This window comes from Epinephelus lanceolatus, chromosome 21 (genome assembly GCF_041903045.1).
Source record: "Epinephelus lanceolatus isolate andai-2023 chromosome 21, ASM4190304v1, whole genome shotgun sequence".
NCBI classification, from domain to species: Eukaryota; Metazoa; Chordata; class Actinopteri; order Perciformes; family Serranidae; genus Epinephelus; species Epinephelus lanceolatus.
This window is the reverse complement of record NC_135754.1, coordinates 39008242-39032018: the sequence shown is the minus strand read 5'-3', so window position 1 is coordinate 39032018 and position 23777 is coordinate 39008242. Positions and strand designations below refer to the sequence as shown.

Here is a 23777-nt window from a genome sequence, read left to right as displayed (position 1 = left end):
AGGTCACAGTGAGGATGATGATGCTTCTGAAGAAATCACAGGCTGTTTTTCATCTGTTGTGTAAATGAATGAATGTTTTTAACATGTGCTTCGTCAAACTAAGAAAGGGAAACATTTGGAGGTGTTTGTTATTTACAGGATATCATGCAGTGGTTTTACTGCTGTGATCAGACCAGACTGTGTGTGGTCCCTGAGCTGCAGTGACTCTGACAACCAGCATTACAGGCTGCTAATAAACAGGTCCCACACTCATCTGCTGCGTCATAGCGTCCACGCATTTTATTTTGAAAGTCCAAACCGGAAATGACTCGTCTTTATTTTGGCCAGCTCTCCGTCTCCGGGAGAGGAAAGTGAGAGGCAGACAGAGGGAAGTGCATCTGCTGGTACCGCATCATCCTCCCGTCGCCCCGGACTGCAGCCGCTGATAACCCCGCTAACATCAGCCGGATAACGGAGCAGAGGTCGGCCCGTGTCCCGCCACTCAGCCGGTTCGGCTCGGTCACGTTTATTAACCCCTCAACAAACCGTCCAGAAAGTTCTGGTTCCTGCGGCGGAAGAAAAGCGGACAGAAAATGAACGAGAGTCAGGTCCATCCGCTGCTGGCCGAGTACGACTTCGAGAGGCGTTTCGACGAGAGACGGGCTCTGGAGTGGATGCAAGAAAACTGGTGAGTTCACAGGAGGAAGAGGAGCTCCCGGTACACATGATAAAATGCCGGCTGCCTCCTGCTCCTGCTCCTGCTCCTGCTCCTCCTGCTCCTCCTGCTCCTGCTCCTGCTCCTGCTCCTGCTCCTCCTGCTCCTGGCTGCTCCTGGCTGCTCCTCATGTCCTGTCGGGCTGCTCGCCATGCGGACCGGCCGGTGCATTATAATCTCTCCACATCTTCCTCCTTCACTGTGATTCATTCTGCACCTTAATGCGCCATATTGAGGCTAAAACAGCAGAATGAGCTGAAGACACGATGAATCTCATTTTACCGCTTTAATTCAAACGTCCTTGAGGATGTGACTCCATCTGTGCTCCCATAGGTCAGACTGGATCCTCATTTAAACTGCGTTTAACAGCTGGTTACATGCATGATAAATAAGTATAGCTTTGTGTACTGTGCATGCACCAAAAACATAAAATAAATGTTGTCACCTAGATACATATAAAGCACGTGTTTATGCACATTCTTGCAAGGAGTGGGGAAAATCAATACACCATAGTATCACGATATTTTTGTGACAATATGGTGTCGTCACTATGCCATCTATCTTTTTTTTATTTAATAAATTATTAATATTAGAAATACAACTTTCAGTACCCTACTAGAATAATATAATCAGTCCACAAGACACATTTTTCTGCCACAAAAACTTAAATAAACAGACTGAACGTACTTTTGCTGGATAAAAAGATGTGGACACAGTTTTCCTCTGGAGACATAATTTACAGTTTTAAAAAAGATAATAAATTGCAATATATTTTATCACAATACTCAGCATATCACAATATGTTTAAAATCGTAATAATAATCGTATCATGACTTTGCGATAATATCATCATGGGCTGAGCGATACGTCGATATTTATCGTGTGACGAGAGAAAAATGTCTATCGTTTATATCGTGACGCGAATTACACTTTGTACGGCGATATTTTTCGTCATTTGGAGTCTGTCCATCTTTTGCACGGATCACATTGATAAATTACTCTTCTTGGATTTTTAATTCACGAAGCTTTTACGGCACTTACAGTAACATAACGAGTTTATATGGTGGTGCAGCCTCAGTGTTGAGCAGAGGTGTGGGCAACTTTTTATTCATTGGATTAAAATGTGCCATATCTATCTATATATGTATCATTATCAGGATATGAAATGACCTAAATCGTGATATGAGATTTTGGTCATATCGCCAAGCCCTATCCCCTGATGATTCCTACCCCTGATATATATACATATATGTATCAATCAATCAATCAATCAATCAATCAATTTTATTTATAAAGCCCAATATCACAAATCACAATTTGCCTCACAGGGCTTTACAGCATACGACATCCCTCTGTCCTTATGACCCTCACAGCTGATCAGGAAAAACTCCCCAAAAAACCCTTTAATGGGGAAAAAAAACGGTAGAAACCTCAGGAAGAGCAACTGAGGAGGGATCCCTCTTCCAGGACGGACAGACGTGCAATAGATGTCGTACAGAACAGATCAGCATAATAAATTAACAGTAATCCGCATGACACAATGAGACAGAGAGAGAGAGAGAGAGAGACAGAGATGCAGGTAATGACAGTAGGTTACAACAACATTATTGGAAGTAATAATATTATAGTTATAGTTCTGGCTACTGTGGTACAATATGTTGAAAGTATGTATTAATATCTGGCAGTATACATGTGTGACAATAGTCATATGTGTATAATAACAGTAGAAGTATGACTAATGACTAATGATGGCAGCAGCAGCAGGAGGCATCTGGCAGGACCACGGCAGCAGCACAACCACACACGTCACGCTGTCCAGGCACCGCTGTGATATGAGTTAATCTGAGAGACAGTGGAGCACAAAGGCTCCGGAGAAGAAGCCGAGTTAGTGACATCCAGAATGGCCGAGTTAGCAAGATGCAGTAATAGGATGAGAGAGAGAGAGAGAGAAGGAGAGAAGGAGAGAAGGTGCCCGGTGTATTATAGGGGGTCCTCCGGCAGACTAGGCCTAAGTCAGCCTAACTAGGGGCTGGTACAGGGCAAGCCTGAGCCAGCCCTAACTATAAGCTTTATCAAAGAGGAAAGTCTTAAGTCTAGTGTATATATATGTAAACATTTAAAGAATATATATCCTGCAGTGTAACAGATTAAGATACAAGGGCTAGGTAGGAATTAGGGTTGAGTTCACCAGAGGATCCACGATACGATATTATCACGATAGTTAATTCAAGATGAAATATTATTGTGATCTTAAACTTTTTGCAGTATGCTGAGTATTGCCGTAACTTGTGATTTATTACCTTTCTTTCAACTGGAAATATCAGGTCTGACCCCTGACAGTGAACAAAACGTTAGTCGACCAGAAAGGTCATTAGTCGGCAAGATTTCATTGGTCGCTTAGTCACAGAAAAACAAAAAAAACAAAAACATGTCCAACACTATGAGGAGCTGCACCTTGTCAGAATAAATCCAAACCTATATGACTGGAGCATGTGTGACTTTCCTTTGAAAGGACAGACACAGGAAGTGTCCACGCTCAGCAGTCAGACAGGAGTCAGGTTAATCTCCAGGGCTGGTACCTGCAGTTATTCCACAGGCTAGTTAATAACATGTCGGGCAGGAAATCCAAAGTGTGGGATCATTTTGAGAAGGTGAAGGACGAACCCAAGGTGATATGTAAACTCATCTTTATTGGTCGACTACAAACATGACGTATCATCTGAAACATGGAAGTAGCTACATGCCCATTAGCCCACAGCGTCATTAACAGGCGGCTCGCTCAGTGTGTGACGTGCACTTGGAGATAAAATATAGGCCTATATTAATGAAGGTTCATTAGTACGGTTTGTATTTCTCTGTAATGTAGCACAGTGTTAACAATGTTACTGATACTATTCTTTCTCACACCTTCAACTCAAACCACCAAAATATATCATTTCATCATTACATTCATATCAGACACATGCAGGCTTGTCTGAGGTGAGCTGATCAAACTGAAAACTTTATCTTATATGTTAAAACAGATGCTGACAGTTTTCCTTTGGGGACATAATTTACAGTTGAAAAAAGGAAATAAATCACAATATATCGCAACGTGTTTTATTGCAATACTCAGCATATATCATCATATTTAAAATCTCAATAATATTGTATGGTGACTTAAGCATCATGATGATATCCTGTCATGGATCCTCTGGTGATCATCGCCCCACATCCCTGACGAGCTCTTACATTTCAAACTCCTACATTGTACTTTTTTATATTATATTCTACATTAATGTTTCCTGTAAACGCTCCTAAACACCACATAACATTCCTTATATGTGAAAACCTAATCATCAGATTCTGATTCTGAAATGGTCCAGTCTCAGCTCACATAAACTCCTTCAGTGTCCAGTAAAATCTGTTGCACAGAGGAAGTGATCCGTCCCTCAGTCAAAGGGAAACCTGGTAGGACCACATTTTTTAGCCTCACGTCCACAAGGCTGTGCAAGACAGAAACTAAATACAGCTGTGTTTCTGTTACCAGAGCTGTCACATGAAGTCCCGTAAAGCTCAGGGGGTAAAAGTGCATTCCCTCCTCGCCGGCGGCCTGGAGCTGCACGCTGTGCACACAGCATGAACGATGTAGACACATTTTAAAGAGTAGCATGAGAGTAACAGCACGGACGCTTCGTGTTGTGTTTGGATCTGCTTCAGCATTCATTCTGTCGTCATGTAGCGTCGCTGTAAAGACACACTGTTGTACTTCAGACAGCTGCTTCATGAATCACATCAGATTCATCGAACAGAATAATGTGCTGTTAATACTCTTCACTCCTCCTCTTCCTCCTGACCTGTACTTGAAACTTTATCATTGTTGTTTCTGACGTACAGTATCACGATAGAGCAGCTGATAACTTTACTGATACCACATTCCACTTTGAGGAATATAAACATGTTTTTCCACAAAACTAATGCTGCAGATATTTTCTTTAATCTGCAGGGTTTTTTTTCTTAATCATTCATAGTCATTAAACATTTTGGCAGCTAGCTGTTTCAGTTGATTAACGATAAATAAGAAGTTGGCGTAGAAAAATGCCAAAGATCAAAGAGGAAAACATCCTGCCCAGTGGGGGTGAGAATCACCCAACGATACGATATTATTGCAATTTTAAATATATTGCAATATGCTGAGTATTGGGATAAAATACACTGCGATAAATTGCGATTTATTACCTTTTTGCAACTGCAAATTATGTCTCCAAAGGAAAACTGTCTTATTAGATGATATAGATCATATGAAATCATAGTTGTATTCGTTCACCAGTAAGTTTTTATTGTAGCAAAATGTATCTGGTAAACTGAAAAAGCAAAGTATGGAGCAGTGAAACTCTATTTATATGATAAAAATATCTATACCCAGGTCTGTATAACAGCACGATATTGCCACACTAAAATATCGCAATACTATACTATATAAATTTTTTTGACCCCACCGCTGCTACCCAGTAGATCTCATGGTAGCAAAACAAAAAACAAAAAAAATGGAACTTTCCCAGAAATGTTTATTTTTATTATTTATGTTTGTCTCAAAACTCCTGGTACTGGTCCGTTTGTAGTGACGCTAGGTAACTGTGGCTGGTTGTAGCTAATGTAACTTAATCAGTCATAAGAGACGAAAATATAAGAATAGGTAGAGTTTAGAGCTGAAACACGTAGTTAAATAATCAGTGACATTTTGACACCTGATTTATTGTTTCACTCATTTTTCAACGTTTGATGGCTCCTGCTTCTCTAATGTGAGGTTTTGATGCTTTGTGTGGTCACATATGAAGGAAACTGAGTGTCTTTGGGTTTCAGACTGCAGGTTGGATTAAATAAATACATTACTATACTGTCATTGAGGCTGTGGGAATTTACAGTGTCAGATTCCTCTTTTCACTCACAGTTTGTAAACAGCCCACAGCCACACCTGAGGCTGAGCGCTCACACACGTGCCTTATTACCTGACCTGTATCACCTGTCACTGACACACACACACACACACACAAACCCTGTCTGACTGACATCATGTGTTGTGTAACAGATGAAAACATGACCCAAGGTAACCCTGTCAGCTGCTTGTAATACTACAATGTTTATATGTTTCATGTTGATTTATCGTGTTTGATTCACAACAGTTTAACAAAGAAAATGACTGAATGAAGGGTCATTGTCAGACGGTGCTTTGTGGATGTTTATGTAGGGGGCGTTCAGGTGCCTCTTTTGGTGTCATTTAATCTATTAAAATGCACATCAGAAGTAGGACTGGGCGACATGGAGAAAATGAAATGTCACAATATTTGTAGGGTTGACTGTTACAAAATATTTATTCAGTCACAGTCACAGGTAGATTGGTCACTTTACTGTAATGCAGCTTTTAACACCAGGAAAAGACACTTATGATATTACAATATCCAAAATCTAAGATGATATCTAGTCTCATATTAGTGATGCAGGTGATGCAGGTGATGCAGGTGATGCAGGTGATGCAGGGCGCAACACTGACTCTTTTTAGTCACCTTATATTTTGAGTAATTAAGACACTATGCAATTACATTTTAGCTTAATGATAAAAATGTGACCCAAAAGAATGTTTGTAATGACGGGGGAGTGGAACTTGTCTTTTAAACAGATGCCTGTTTGCACACGAGTAAACACACCAACGCATGTGCATCTTTATCTTGAAAGAAAAAAAAATTGCGATAAAAATTACAGTATTTTTCTGTGATTTTTTTTTTTTTTTTTGCGTGAAATTGCGGCTAATGACAAAAGGAAAAAAAAAAGAGTGATTTTTTTAAAATTACTGCCTCCAAAAAAATAAGTCATGTAGTCACTTGCTATAATAATCATACTGAATATTACAAAAATAGCTGCACATGTTTTTTATAGTTCTCATCTTTTATTTAATTAGTTTCAAAACATGGACTCCAATAACGTTGCAAAAGATCCTGAGTGAATATTGTCGCTCTCAAATCAGACAATGTGACTGTACAACAACATGTCAGCTACATCTTCTGTAAACATAACATTTAATACATTCAACACATATTGTCTGCATTTACACAGTGCACATTCTGTTGTCAATACAGAGCGTTTCTCCAGACTGCAGTTCCATTAGCACGTTTGATGACGCGTCTGATGACGTTTCAAATGATGTCGCATGCCCTTTTGAAAAATTGCAAGCCCCTGCAAATATTTAAGACTTTCGTTGAATTTGCGTTAATTATTGTGATCGCAAGGTCGCAATTTTCTGGAGGGACTGATTATCATTAAAAACTAAATATCTTTGGGTTTTTGCCCGTTAGTCGGACAACACAAGCGATTTTAAAGATCCTGTATTATGTTGTGAAATTAGGATTTATAGACAGAAATCTGCCTATTCGTTGTCAGTTTTTACCTGCAGCTGTGCTAATTGTTTTATGCATTAGCAGTTATCACATAGCGCTGCAGCGATACACAGGTCTCAAGGTATACAGTGATGTAAAAGTTGATGGTTATCATACCGTATACATTTGCTTATTTACGATATTGGGGGAAAAAAGCAACTGGACGGAAAATCTCAACTTTATGTTAGTGAATTTCTAGAGAGAAGACTTTTTACATAAACTTCTATTAACAAAATGGTTGATACCGTGAAACCACAATAATTTTTGAGACAGTTATCGTGCAGTGAAAATCTCATACTGTTGCAACCCTGTAATCAAATAACAACAAAGACTGAACAGCTCTTGTTATGCCACTTCAGGGTGATTGAAAACTTGACATGCCTTTGAAAAATAAACCGTTTCACCCGCCACACTCCAAACTTGTGGCAAACTGCACAAGTCATAGTTGGAGTTTCTCCCACATCCTTTAACGCCACCAGAATAAACTCCTGTTTCCAGGATGATTGAAATGCTCCCTTGTGCTTCAGCTCATAAACATTGTCTTTACCCGCCGCCGTTTTCTTGCAAGTGCCTGACTGGTACTGTACATAGGCATCTCAACAGAGACGAGGAGGGAGTGAGATATTTCCACCATCTGCTCCAGAGAAAAGATGTTTAATCTTTTAGTTTTCACTTGCCCGATCAGGCAGGTGTGTTGCCCGCCGTGGCATTTGACCTGTCCTGTGCAGTCAGACAGTCCTCACTGTTGAACCCTGAACAGTCATATAACCAAATTAAATAAGCAGCTGTTCAATCAAAAATAAAAGTGATGGCTAGTTGCAGCCTTTTTAAATACTTCAAATATTATCAGCTCCTACTTGGCTTTTGCTTCATGCAGGTTTTTCATGAATGGATTGGGAGCAGCCGGATTAGTCATCTGGTGTATTCCCACTCCACCTCCGACACACGCACAGATGTGATGCACACAGGGAGTCTGGGCTTTATAAAGTCAGGTGTGGCTGTTTCTGTCACGCTCACACATGATCTTCTCCATCGCTCAGTATTCTGAGCTCAGGAGTCCACCTTTTTGTGGTCATCTGTGGTCATTTTCAGCTGTGATTAAAATGATATCGGTGGTTGATGATGAGCCAGGCGCAGCAGTGCCCGGTCAAAATTACCTCATCACTCAGAGCTGGCAGTCTGAATGGTCACTGTGTCAACGACTAATCTGTTAATCCTTTGCTGTGGTTATAAATGAGGATGAGGATGAAGGATGGGTTTATAAAACGCTCATACATGTGTTCATGTGTTCACCTCACTATGGCCCCAGTGAGCAGACAGTCACATCATGTCATGTTTGTTTTTATTTGCAGTTGCCTGGTGCGTTCACCCTAATTGTGTAACGTTCTTGCGTAACAGCGCTTCATCTCTATAATCACGAGTGGTTGAGGATCTGACTGAGGTGATTTAACAGTCAGAGGAAGTCGGCTTCTTCCTTTTTTTGGAACCAGACAGAGGTTCTTGTAGAACAGGTTATTCCACATAAATGAATGCAATATTGATTCTAAAATTTCTTCCTTCTGGCTCATTTTTTATGTTAAATAATGATTTGTCTCTAAATCACTTCAGCTGTTTGAGTAAAATCAACAACATTCCCCACAAAGCTGCAGGTGCATCACATCAGTGTGAGGTGCTGGGTATTCATTTCATGCTGCGTGTGCTTGTTCCCAGGTAATAAAGTCTATTCTCTTGTGTTCAGTAGTGCTAATCAGTGTGATATTATGGTCTGTTTTTCTGGTCCACAGGAGCAAAGCATTCATGTTCTGTGGCCTGTATGCTGCGCTCGTATTCGGTGGTCAGCACTTCATGAGGGAGAGGCCCAAGTTAAACCTGCGGCGCCCGTTAGTGCTGTGGTCACTCAGCCTGGCCATCTTCAGGTGAGTCACACTTGAGTTTGTGAGTAGTCCATCTGTAGGGAAATGAATATGTGATATTGATTAGTGGATTGAACTTACATTATGTAATTTTCTGTCACTAGTGGTCGATCAATCAAAACAGTAACAGAAGATGAAGCAGTGCTGTGATTGCAGTCAGTTTCTGCTGGTCAGAGTTCCTTCAGTGTTCATCGTTCAGCAGGTTTTTACCAGGAGCTGAATCCACACAGGTCTCCTCCTCTGCAAAACAAACAGACTCAGAGATTTAAAAAACACTTATAAAAGCAGCTTCACATTAAACATTAGTGTTTCTCTGGGGCTGTTTGGCTTGTAGCAGCCGGGCCTCTTGCTCAGCACCTGTGAATGCGTGCTCACCTTTTGCCTCTGACAACTTAAGATCCAGACGTTACAGAGGTTTTGACCAGGAGCTGAATTATTCACAGAGGTCTCCTCCTCTCAAAAACAAACTGACCCTCTGATTTAAACCAGTAAAAACACTGAGTGAAGCACAGGATTTCATACAGTCACAGAAAACCTTTTTACAATCTCATTTTCCAGGCCTGGAAAAGTCTCTTAATTTGAAAAATCATTGAAAGTTTTAAGATGTTACACGTGTATTTGACAAAGTGTGGCAGTGCATGTTAACAAGTGCCTTAACTGAGCCACGTGCAGCAGACACAGTGAAGGGATTTTCTGAAATGAACATTTTATTATGGGTCCTTAAAAAGTCACTTAAGACTTTGGAAATTCTGTCAGTTACCATGTGCAGGAACCCTGAAAGCAGTTCACATTAAAAATCTGTATTTCTGGGATGCTGTTGGGCTGCAGCTGAGTCGCCGCTCACGTTTGCTCAGCTTGTTTCTCTCATAACTTCAGATCCAGACGTCCAGTGACTTAACATCCTTCATCGGATTAAAAATATAGTTAAAAACGACCAAGAACTAAAAGGTGTGTCATAAAAATGTGGCTTAAAAATTAATAAAAATTCAATTCATGACAACCACTACCCTGACACATGATGCCACTGACAGGAGATGGAGTCCAAATGACACAGACCACGTCCTTAGTTCAAGTTTGAACATCGTTGGAAATGTTTTAATAATATAAATACACAACTCAACAAAATATACAACACGGGTTTAGTTGTTTTTAGACATGTAAATGCTAAAAGTCATATTTTGTATCCTTGAATGGTTTAAATCATTTATCAAGAAAAAAATATCAAATATTCTCTGGTGTGATTTGAAGATTTTCAGCTTTCCTTCTTTTTATATCATTTAAACTGTGATCCTTATCAGGCTCTGAAATTCATTTTAGTTAAGCAAAAGCAATAGCATCAAAATTAATTAATTAATTAATTATTGATGCATTAATGTGTTCATTGCTTTAATGTTGCAGCTGCTAAAAGTGGGGTTTATTTTAATGACTTTTTATACTGCTGCTGGGTCGACCCTTATCTCTAAAAAGATATCATATGTTATTAGTCGATTATACATTGTATTAATCTGAATCTGCAATTTAACTCATTACTGGCATTTTTCACCATTAACTGACATTTTACAGACTAAATAATTCATTGAAATTATCGACAGTTTGATTATGAAAATGATCGTGCGTTGCAGCCCTAGTCTGCAGTTACTGAGGTTTAAAGGTCAAACAAAGGCAGATAGGATGTAAAATCCTGAAAGCCAGAAAATCATTTTATTCCTCTGAAGATAAGAGATAAGATGAGATAAGATAGAACTTTGTTTATCTCAAGGGAAATTGTTTTGTAGCAGCTGCAGTACAAATCAGGAGAGAGTGCAAATACACATGGAGAACATATAAAATATCCAGGATTCCCAAAGTCATGGAAAACCTGGTCAAAGTTATCTCATTTTCCAGGCCTGGAAAAGTCATGGAATTAGAAAAGTCAAGGAATTTTGTTGTGTGTAATTAAATGTATTATTGCAATGATCTTTCAAGGATAACTTTCTGCTTAATGGAACATGACAGTGAATTTATTTCTTGTTGGCTGCTGACACAACGTCGCTCTGATATGCACCAGTGTGTGTCAGTGTTTTGTTTACATCACGTTCACTTCCTCATTTTCTCTTCACCTCCTGTCTCTCTTTTCATGTTTGCCAGATCGCTGGAATTATATTTATATAGATTTGGAATCTGACATTTTGCATAAGAGAGATCTGATGTTATGAAAGTGTGATTTAACATGTAGGGTCATGAATGTCACGAGTTTCCAGACACACTCCCTTCTGATAGTTTTGCCTCTGCTCCAGCGATAGTCATGGATAGAGGCATTATGTTTTCAGGTTTTCTGTAAGTCCGTGCATGACGTAGATATCGTGTTCACATCCTTGTGTGGCACAAATGTCCACTTGGACTCAGTGATGAACTGATTATTTTTTGGTGGTTATAGGTCAAAGGTCAAGGTCACTGTAACCTTGTCTACAGTCTGTCTCAATCTCGTGAATGTGATATAAAGAACACTGTAAGGAAAGTTCTTCAAATTTGGCACAAACATTCACTTAGACTGAACAATGACCTGATTGGACTTTAGTGGTCAGAGGTCAAGGTCAGTGTGACCTTGTCTCATTTTTGTGTACACAGTATCTGAAAAACACCTAGAGAATTTCTATAGATTTGACACAAACGTCCACTTGGACTGAAGAATAAACTGTTTCAAAGTTCAAGGTCACTGTGACCTCACAAAATATGTTTTTGGCCATAACTCAAGCATTCACACGCTTATTGTGACAAAACTTCACTCAGATGTGTATGATAATGGAGTGATGACATTTTATATCCAAAAGGTCAAAGGTCAACCTCACAGTGACATCATAATGTTCTGCATGAAGGCACTTTTCTGGCCATTATTAAACGTCATATCTCAGGAACAGAAGGGGAGACATTTGGTCAGATACTGACTTGGTGACTCTAATCTTGGGTGTCAATCTTGACTCTGTGTTGTGATTTAGATCTTCTGTGCTGTCGGGGGACAGTGGCTGTGACGCATCCATGTTTTCACAGACGTGGATGTAAACTGTCAGAGAAACTGTGCGTGGAGGCGTACAACTGCGGGGCAGTAATTCTAGTTTTAAATCTTACTGCATTTATCAGATGGACCGTTGTTCATTCTCTGTCTGTGAATGGTCACAGAAATGTTAGTGTGGGTTTAAGAACTGTGTCCATGGAAATGCGTGGGAACCCTGAATATCACTTAGGAGCAAATCCAAAATATAAGTTAAAATAAAGAGTTTAGATACCTGCTGCATCATTCAGATGTACCTTCACTTGAACAAGCATGACTCAGGAAAAACTGCATCAGACCAAAAGTATCCAGAAGCATATGGACTGTTTTTAAATTGTCTTCCAAAGACTTCTCTAAGTACGTTATTCAAGTTCTGTGTATTTATGTGACGTGACGGAGGAAAGCTGAAGCAGTTTTGATTTTTTGACTCTGGCTATAAGGGATGGCTTATCCTATTCAGCCAGAGGCTCATTGTTGGCATCCTAGTGAGACAGCAGCCATGACAGAAATGCTTTTGGCATTTATCTTGTAGTGGAATGTTATTTTAGCATCAATGAAAAAATAAACCACAGTCACTAATACAGTGTAAAATCATCAGTGGGGCTGCTCAGCTGCTCTCAGCCCCTCAAACAGCTGTTTTCACCTCTGATTTTCTGCTGACAAAAGTGTTTTGACGGGGAATGCTGAGAATGTCTGTGTAAACAGGAAGATTACATGATTGTTTTTACCTGCAGGAAGTCACAAGTGCACGGAGGGAATGTGTACTGAGAGGGCGTCTCCGTGTGAAAATGCTGAAACCAGTTTGATGACACATCTGTCATGAAAACAATCCTCACTGGGTTTCAGGCTCTGAGCTGTGCACTCGACGCAGATGCCAAACCTTTCACACAATAGAAATAATCTTTACACCTCAGAAGCTGAGACTGCCACCCTGTGCCTGCTCTCAGTTTTTATTACAGTATATATACATATTATATTTACATGCCATCAGATGAGAGAAGGAAGATTACAGTAAAACCCTGGAGAGTTCAGTCATTTTTATCTAAATACCAAATGAAAATACACTTACGCATTTAGAGCATCTGTTGCTGTATGTTACAGAAAGTTTCACCCTGAACAAAACAAACATGGTGCCTTGTTTGCGAACACTGCGAGCATAGTTTATAGAGATTGTGATCCACTTGGCAGGTGGCTGCAGACGAGGCTGTCGTCCTGAGATTCATCAATGGTGCATCTGTGATGTGTTGAGCCCTCCATCTGATCTAAATCCCACAGCAGTGGGCACAACCTGCCCTCTCCACCCCTCAGCTGTCTGCATACCGGACACGACAACATGACTGTGGGGTTAAATAAATGTGTTATTAATTCAAGAACAGAATCAGTGACCTGGTTTCACAGTTTGCTTCAAATATTCAGTAAAAACTAAACTGATCTCTCATTTCTTTAGTTTGTGAACAACAACAGTAACTCAGAGTCAGATTCAGATTCTGTCACAATATTAAATGTTCAACTAAATCAAATCTAACACTAATTACACATTTAAACAAATGTCCCCTGGGATCTATATATATATAAACCAACAGCTGATTTCCTTCTTTGAGTAAAATCCTAAATGACTGAGTTGTTTTGTTTCCACCTGGACCTTGATGCTCTGCCATTTCTCCTCTAGTCATCAGGCTGTAACCTGTGACAGGCTGTTATGATACAGTCACATATATGGAGTTTATTCACGTAGGTTTACATCAGCAAAGGTTTGTGACAGAATCAGAGAGGAGAGGGAGAGACGCTGTGCTGCTGCCAGAGGAGCCGCTGAATGAGTTCCCTCTGAGCGGACGCCACAGTTAATTCCACACTACTGAAGCTGCTCCTCTTTGTGGAACCACCTCAGAGTCGGTAATGAGTTCACTTTCAGCCATGCTTGTTGTTGCCGTGGGTAACAGTATGACAACAAGCCGGAATATTACAAGTATTACGATATGATTTTTTTTTATATCATATTAAAAATGATTTCAGTATTATCGTGAACAAGACAATAAGGCACACCCCTAGTCTCCACATGTTAGCTAATGTTAGCCTTGGTCGCTTTGCAGTGTGCACCACCCAGGTCAGGTGGGATTTAGCAAATGTATTTGGCGCCCAGGACGGCAACTAAGGGCTTTTTCACACCTTGGTCGTTTGGTCCGGACTTTTTGACTTTCCAGTTTGGTCTGCAGGTGTGAAAACTACCCCCGGACCAGGGTCCTGACCAAATGGCAGAATTTGGTCCGGCCAAAAGCGGTGGTCTCGGTCCGGACCAAATGAAACCATGGTCCAGTCCGTTACTAGTGTGAAAGCATTTTTTTTTTGGATGGTTCGGACTTTTGGACCATTGACAGGAAATTCTGGTGCGGCGGTTGTTTATTTCCGCCAGGAGAGAAGTCAAGTCCACCATCAAATATGAGCCGTCTATGGTCCCTCACCTCGACACTGGTCACTCCCGAGTTGGCCGGGCTCTCAGCATTGCTAACATTGCTAGCTGTCTCCTCCTCCTCCTTCCTGCCGGTGATGATGACATCTTCGCACAAGGTGAAGATTTATATTTCGTTTTTGTACGAGCAGCGAGTATTGTGCTCTACGTTGGTGCTGCAGCTGGTAGCAGTGCCATAATGGTATGAGTAGCGTGGCAGTTATTAGAATCAGTTCGTCCATTTTCGTGAGGTAATGTTTGTAAACATTGAGGGGATTTCTACTCGCCTACTTGACAACACGCTGACGTCAGACCACCGCCCATTTATAAACTAATTGATGTCAAATATAAGGTGAGGAAACCCACGTAGATGAACGTAACTGTGTCATGTAAAGTTCTTTAGTCCGCTCACAGAATTGCAATGTGAATGCAAAACCAAGGGACCAAATGTACACAGTGTAACAAAAACATGAACCTTGGTCCGGACTTTCAGGTCTGAAAATGCCCTAACACTGGCAGCGGCGTCCCACAACCAGGATGGCGTTGCTGCTGACACATGATAGTCATCCTTCGGTTTCCCTTCAGGTAGCCCTGTTGAGTAAGTGGCTTCATTTTGAGCTGCTATGTTAGCACTGCTAGCTGTGCTGACATTGCTAACTGTGCTAGCAGAGCTAACAGTGATAACATGGACAACAATGCTAAAAGGTGATTGTATGAGCGGCACCACCTGTTAGCTCCCGCCAGACCTGGTGTGCAGTGCAGTCATCTGATCAACCGACAGACCAACATGTGTCACCGGTCACAAATATTCTCTGACATTCCTGAAACACACACTGTAGTTTATCTGACTCAGTCCCACATACTTTGTCCTGCTGCCCCAAATACTCACTAGAGCACCAAATGTGGATTAATCCGCCACTGAAAATAGTCCCCAACAAATGCACTATTGCCTTTTATTTGTGTGATCAAAGCTGCATTAACCAGGTGTTTATCAATCACTGATGACTGGTGTAATAAAGACTGATGTCTTCAGCAGGAACCAGTGAGCTCAGACAGTATTTGGAGACAGACTAACACACTGTTGGTTCGTATCGTCTCATGAGACATGTTGACAATAAGAAATATGTGGAACATGTGTAGATCTTATCTTTTTACTCTATAGTCGTTATGTAACCTGACGAATCAGAGAACAGTGAGGAGGATGATGGAAGATTAGAGGAAACGCCCACAGCGCGATCTACAGAGTGATGACAGAGCAACTTGATGGTTTGGCTTGTGAAGATGTTGAAATAAGATTATTTCTGATTCATCATTGATAAACATGTTGGGACACATGAAGGAGGGAGTCTGTCCTTTGACTCCACACATCTACTTCATTTATACTTTTCTTTTATACTTTTCTTTTCTGGAAATCAGTGGAGTGATTCCTCTTGTTAATTTGTGTTTTATATTTATATTGTACAGTTTGTGCTTGAAAAATCTGAGAAAAGTAGCAGCAGTACTCACTTCCTGCAATCTCTGGATCCATGTATGATGGCCCTACACTGTGACTGCAGGACTCTTAGAGGGTTTTATTGACCTTTCAGGATGAGTAACAGCTGTAGCAGAGCTGAGATGATAGATGTGCGGGATGAACTCTGGTTCAGTGACTTTTTTTATGAGTAACAATGTTATGGGTCGTAAAAATGGTGCATTTAAGGCTAAAGTGTGTGACTTTAAAGTGTGTTGGCCTTTTTACATTCATACACTGTCACACATCAGAGCTCTGGACTGAGACCATCCCATCTTTGTAGGGCGATAAGAGGACTGTATTGAATTTGTACAGGTGTGAACACCCCAGAACAACCGGACTGAGACCTTCATGAAGAGGTGGTCTCAGCGCCTCGTTTTCACCTCGACTAAAATGAACAATGACAGCAATATAGTCCACGATGAGCAGCGCTAAAATCAACCTGCGTAGTTGTCCCTCCATTGTGACATTAGAAAGTGTCACATTTATCTTGCAAGTGTACTCTTCTTCAACGTTTGCTTTACTTCCTGGATTTTTCCCACATGGAAATTCTGACCAATCAAGAGCAGCTTTCTCACACAAGGCATTTGATCTGGTCCTCTTGTAAATGCTGCCGTGAGAACACGAACCAACTCTAGGCAATTATACAACTTTGGAACAACATGAGTCCCTGATTCAGACCAGAGGAGACCACTCTAGGGCTGACAGCAGCCAAAGGAAGGCTAAAAATTAATCTTTAAATAGAAACACTAAGGAAGAGCTTTAATTAATATTGTGTAAGACTGGATATTGGTGTCCCGTATGCACACGTGAAAAGTTTTCCTCCAAGAGCAACAGAAATTGATTCATTTTAACCCAAACCACTACTTTTTTTGTAACATTAACCCAGGGAACTCTTTCTGGGAGAAAACCCTCAAGGAAAATTTCTCCCAACTGCATCCCATGTTTGATTTTAGATGCAGAAAGTCCAGATTTTATATGATGCTTGAGCAGGTTGTAAATTAGGTAACAGTTTGTGTAAAGCACTTCATTTGGAAGTAAAATTAAAAGTGTCTGCAGCAGAAATGTTGGTAATAATTCCTCATTGCACCTGAAACTGTGCACACACCAACAGTGAATGCAGTCGGTCTGTGTAACGCTGCCTGTTTTGGTTTAGCTGCTTGTCTGATCCAAGGAGCATTTAAGAGTGGAGCCAGGAGCACCAACTGGAGGACTGTGTGTTGGTGCTCCATGTTTGATTGATTATAGATGCAGAAAGTCCAGATTTGTTTAACCCTATGGGCCCTAGGCGTTTTTGGGGTATTTTTACTGCCTTTACTTTTAAGCTCATATCACAGTCATTATAAAGGCTATATACACATGCTGTATCTTGTTGTTTTAGGACAATCTGGGCTAACCAGATTTGCCATCATTCCATGTCCTTCTATGTGCCTGTATTTTATATTAATTTTTATATCAATGAAAAAAACAAATCTGTGTTACTAAATTCTTACATTTTTACATGTATCTCAGCATAGCAAGTTGGAAGTTGACATATTCTGCCATATCTGAAGAGGGGAGACTCTCTGGAATCTGGCAATATAAGAACCATGATGGTGGGACATTCTGTCACTTCACAGCTGTCCAAAACATGTGGTTTGTGCCAGGCGGACATGATTGCCAGTATTTTTTCATTATTGCAAGAAATTCCATTGATTCATTCACAAGTCAAAAATGTGTTTTATCTGAAAGAAACATGCAACATTTACATCTAAGATCATAGAAAAATACTCAACCAAGTGCAATGATGTCCTCCAAGATAATATTTGCCACTTTGTTTCCAGTAAACAAAGTTTGTTGTTGTTTTTCAGTTTCAGTTATATATTGGGGGGACATTTTGGGCATGGGGGGGGGGGGGGGGCACGTGTCCCCCTCAATGTATATGGTGACTACGGCCCTGTCAGCATGCATAATTAGGCTGCAGTTGTCTGGGTGTGCAAAGGTGAAGTGGCTGGTCTTGTCATACAAAGTTTGATGGAGTGTCAACTGGATAATATGGAGATATTTGCATCTTGAAAGCCGGACTACAAATGTGGATAGACAGGGAGAAACACACACAAGCCTAAGACGTGGTAAGATACGATATTCCTCACTATATGAACTGACTGATAAGAAGATCTGTATAACGGGTTGTAAAGAAATTTGTCAGGTTTTTATTTTGTAGACAATTAATCTGGATTTATAGCGTGATGGGATGACAGCACAATGATGTGTGTGTTATCACAGGAAAGCTCTGCTCCAGCGCTTTCATGTGATGTGTGTGGCATTTCTGTGCGAGCCTGCCTTCGCGAGTAATCCATCCAAGAGTAATGTGTGTGCAAAGCTGTATGAAAGCTCTGTTATACATAATTTTAGTGTGACTTTATCATTTTTTTTCGCTATGAAAACATTGGACTACCGACAAGTGCTTGATCTTGTCAGAAAGCTATGATTCTACTGTTTCATGTGATATGCGTGGCTTCTCGCTATGACGCACGGTCGTGGAGAAAATCCACAGAGAACAGGTGTGATTTTGGACGCACTATGCGTCGTTCGGGCCCATAGGGTTAATTCATTCAATGTAATTCTTGAAGATTCTGTTGCATCAGACAGATATTAATACCAGTGTTAAATAAACATGAAACTCTTCCTAGAATGTATGTTGAGGGAAAGATATGTCAGATAAGACTTCTGTCCTCAGGTCATCAGGATGGTGACCTCTGACCTCTGTCCAGTGTGTCCTCAGCCTTGTGCCTCTGTGCTTTGGATAATTGCACTTTTCTGACTTTTTTTTTTACATTTTTATCTGCGTCTTTATCCTTAATATTCCTTTCTTCCTGATCTAGTCTTTTGGCACAACCAAGACAGAGCTCAACACTGACATTTACAAGTGGCTGCAGGCTGGCAAACAGGCTTTTGGTTTCAGAAACTGTCTTTTAAACACCTCTTAACCCCCCCACAATGTATTTGTTAATGTCAGTGTAATTAAACAGGAGGTAAATTGTTTGCTGATGTGTTTATGGGTTCACTTTGCAGCATCATCGGAGCACTGAGGACTGGATCATACATGCTGCACGTCATCACAACCAGCGGCTTCAGACAGACAGTGTGTGACACCAGTTTCTACAGCGCCCCCATCACCAAATTCTGGGCCTACGCCTTTGTCCTTAGCAAGGCCCCCGAGCTGGGTAAGGCGTCCTCTGACTTCTCTGATGTTGTCCTAAATGTCATCGTCATGTGTTGAAAGCAGCGTCGCACAGGCTGTTTGTACTGTAGGTCTAAAGATGTGTAGATGTATGAGACTTCTCTTCAGGTCATGGGTCAACACATGGAGGTCTTTATCCTCAGTGATTTACTCTCACAGATTAGCTGTCCTGACGCAGAGGGAGCAGCAGTGTTGTTGTAGAAGCAACGACAGACATAAACTGTAACCTTGAGATAGATTCCTTGGAGCACTCAAACTTTCCAGTAAATTTATCAGCAGACAATTACCTTAAGAGCCGTTTCCCTGGGCGGTGTAGCTGTCTCTCTGTCTGCAAGCTCATCTCTTCATGCTCTCTGTCGGAGAGCACAGACACCTGAGTGCTCTGGGAAATGGAGGCAGATGCTGAGGTGGCAAGAAAATCGCATTAGTGGACGACTGATAAAGACAGTGTTTCCTCAGCCACAGACAGGAAGAGTATCTTCATCCTCCAGTTGGTCAGGCATTACTGTAGTACAGGATACATACTGTGTACATGTCATAGACGAAGAAGAATAATTCTTCTTCATGACAGCAGAGCAGTATCAGCACAACCAAGTCTGATGGGAAAGAAAGCAGTCAGATTGTTGAGCAGTTTGTGAACAAGCCAACATTTTATCTAAAGCACATATTTGGAGGTAAAACTGAAAGTGGGTGGAGCCAAAATGTTGGTAATAATTCCTGATTGCTACAGTAAATACAGTCAGTCAGGAAACCTTTAAGAAATTAGCAGGAGGCGAGGGCAGTGGTGTTGTACCCCTTTGAAACGTGCCGGTTCATACTCAACACTGCTCTTCCCTGAGGCCTATATACATATATATATATATATATATAGCGCTTACTCACCTCGTTAACTCACACTTCATTTAAACTTGACAGAGACAAAATAAAACTTACCCAAACCATCTTGATTACTCCTGTTATTCGTCCAGTTAGTTAGTCCACTGTTAGGTAGAGGTGAACCCTGTTAGGTCATAATAAACCCTGTTAGGTCATAATAAACCCTGTTAGGTCATAATAACGGTCTAAAATTAGCAAATATTGGAGTTAAATCAGGAACTGTCAGAGGAAAGAATAAATCAACAAAATTACAAATCTGACCAGAAATACGATACGATAAGTTTTTAGGCGTGTAAATCTCTAGTTTCATTATGATTCAATATTACATCCATTGTTTGGACAATGATACCATATTTGCCGATATCACACATTCTGCTGCGATACAATTTTGATTATTATCCGCCCTTTTAACAAAATCTGTTACAGATGAAGCTGCTACCCCTTTACTTTTTGCTTTTGGCCATTAAAGATTAAAACAACATGTAATGTAAATAATTTTAACCACTTAAGTGCAGTGAAGTTTATTTTAAATTGACTCCACTAATTAAAACAGCACATTGAATAAGTTAACTTTCAGAGCTTTCTGTCAGAAAACCTTTTCTGGAAACAATCTTTAATTTTAACTCAAACCATCATCTATTTCCTTAAAGGTTAGTGCACCCAAAAATGAAAATTCAGCCATTATCTACTCACCCATATGCCGAGGGATCTTGGACCACTACGGACGAGCAGTATGGAGATATTTTGTGGTTTCAATGATGTGTTTTTGGTAGGGATGGGTCACGATTTTCAATTTTCGAATAGTCGTTTTATTTTTGAAAAATCGATTTTTTTAATGCGACTATTACTATTCGCCGTCTTATTTCCCCCCTTTATTTGACATGCAATTCAGCTCCTAACCGCACGAGGGCAGTATAGGATTGCTACAGCAGTGTGAGATGCTCTTCTACAAACAGGAGAAACAGGCAGAGACTACTACTCCGTGAGGTATGTCCGCAGTCATTCGGGCTTTCATAGTCGAGCGCACTTCCACGTTGTAGTTTCCTGTAGACAAAACAATTGTTTGTTGCCAGTCACTCATCGTTAGCTAAAGCACATTTACATTGCATAAATTAGCCTAGCAGCTAATGGACTTCTCCTCTGGATCAGAGCTTAAAGCAGCTGTGCGGAACTTTTCGTTTTCGTTGATTATGGCGCCCCTTTGGTCGAAGCGGTATGACACCCACAGCCTGGTGTCGTAAAATCTCAACTGCAACTGGCAATTACCGCATGCATTTGTTTTGGAGAGCGAGAGGATTAACTAACGTCAGGTCAGTCCAAGTAATTAGTGGAAACAGCAAAATGACTCAGTAAATTCTCCTGTCATGTTTCTGTTCTGATCTAATCCAACACAGCAAAGCTCTTACCTGCAGCCTTCGCTTGCAAAGCTAACGCTACTAACGTCAGGTCAGTCCAAGTAATTAGTGGAAACATGCTAACATGCTAACGTTACACACAAGTTAGTAGACCTGTTCATAAATGTTCTGGTGTAGCTCTGAATTTCTTATAAACTGAGGACAACTGCCTGCTGTATATTTGTGTTCATGGTCACAGTCACAGATCATTTTGTGGCGTTTGTTGTAACGTTACGAGACAAAAGCGGTTCACATCAGCTAACGTTACATTTAGCTTGCTTATAACTTCCATGTTGTCATATATTGAAGTGAAACAACGTCTAACAAGTTGCGGTATATTCTCTGAATAAAAACAAAAATTACATACCTGTTGATTAGGAAAAGGGCCAACTCAGGATCAGTTTTAAAACCTTTCAAATCTCTCAGCTCTCTCCACTTGGTGAATGCCTGACCGAGGTTTACACATGTTTGGGCTCGAGCCCTATCACTGTCCCGTTTAGGGATAGACCGATATGGATTTTTTAGGGCCGATGCCGATACCTATTTTTTTCCATCACCCTTAGCCGATGACTGATTATGGACTGCCGATTTTCTTGAGCCGATATTTGGGGCCGATACTGCTTTTGCTCCCTCGATTTACATCAAAAAAATGACACAATGATAACAAATATTAGAGGTCTCAAGTTTAAAATAAGAAACATTTATTGAACAGTAAAAAATATTAAAACAAGATGGAAAGTTGAGGTAGAACAGGTAGAATATTATTATTATTATTATACAGTACAGGCCAAAAGTTTGGACACACCTTCTCATTCAATGCGTTTTCTTTATTTTCATGACTATTTACATTGTAGATTCTCACTGAAGGCATCAAAACTATGAATGAACACATGTGGAGTTATGTACTTAACAAAAAAAGGTGAAATAACTGAAAACATGTTTTATATTCTAGTTTCTTCAAAATAGCCACCCTTTGCTCTGATTACTGCTTTGCACACTCTTGGCATTCTCTCCATGAGCTTCAAGAGGTAGTCACCTGAAATGGTTTCCACTTCACAGGTGTGCCTTATCAGGGTTAATTAGTGGAATTTCTTGCTTTATCAATGGGGTTGGGACCATCAGTTGTGTTGTGCAGAAGTCAGGTTAATACACAGCCGACAGCCCTATTGGACAACTGTTAAAATTCATATTATGGCAAGAACCAATCAGCTAACTAAAGAAAAACCAGTGGCCATCATTACTTTAAGAAATGAAGGTCAGTCAGTCCGGAAAATTGCAAAAACTTTAAATGTGTCCCCAAGTGGAGTCGCAAAAACCATCAAGCGCTACAACGAAACTGGCACACATGAGGACCGACCCAGGAAAGGAAGACCAAGAGTCACCTCTGCTTCTGAGGATAAGTTCATCCGAGTCACCAGCCTCAGAAATCGCAAGTTAACAGCAGCTCAGATCAGAGACCAGATGAATGCCACACAGAGTTCTAGCAGCAGACCCATCTCTAGAACAACTGTTAAGAGGAGACTGCGCCAATCAGGCCTTCATGGTCAAATAGCTGCTAGGAAACCACTGCTAAGGAGAGGCAACAAGCAGAAGAGATTTGTTTGGGCCAAGAAACACAAGGAATGGACATTAGACCAGTGGAAATCTGTGCTTTGGTCTGATGAGTCCAAATTTGAGATCTTTGGTTCCAACCGCCGTGTCTTTGTGAGACGCAGAAAAGGTGAACGGATGGATTCCACATGCCTGGTTCCCACTGTGAAGCATGGAGGAGGAGGTGTGATGGTGTGGGGGTGTTTTGCTGGTGACACTGTTGGGGATTTATTCAAAATTGAAGGCACACTGAACCAGCATGGCTACCACAGCATCCTGCAGCGACATGCCATCCCATCCGGTTTGCGTTTAGTTGGACCATCATTTATTTTTCAACAGGACAATGACCCCAAACACACCTCCAGGCTGTGTAAGGGCTATTTGACCAAGAAGGAGAGTGATGGAGTGCTGCGGCAGATGACCTGGCCTCCACAGTCACCGGACCTGAACCCAATCCAGATGGTTTGGGGTGAGCTGGACCGCAGAGTGAAGGCAAAGGGGCCAACAAGTGCTAAACACCTCTGGGAACTCCTTCAAGACTGTTGGAAAACCATTTCAGGTGACTACCTCTTGAAGCTCATGGAGAGAATGCCAAGAGTGTGCAAAGCAGTAATCAGAGCAAAGGGTGGCTATTTTGAAGAAACTAGAATATAAAACATGTTTTCAGTTATTTCACCTTTTTTTGTTAAGTAC

At 40.8% G+C, this 23777-nt stretch overlaps 1 protein-coding gene across 1 annotated transcript in view; it reads left to right on the top strand.

Annotated features, from left to right (window-relative positions):
- The first annotated feature begins 339 nt into the window (after positions 1-339).
- Positions 340-23777, top strand: part of LOC117246816 (very long chain fatty acid elongase 6-like) — a 34595-nt gene continuing 11157 nt past the window's right edge. Inside the window, exons 1-3 of the mRNA XM_033610796.2 lie at positions 340-667; positions 8889-9020; positions 19056-19207. Of these exons, the coding sequence (XP_033466687.1) occupies positions 573-667; positions 8889-9020; positions 19056-19207 (379 nt within the window). The 5' untranslated portion in view covers positions 340-572. The remainder of the gene's footprint in view (positions 668-8888; positions 9021-19055; positions 19208-23777) is intronic.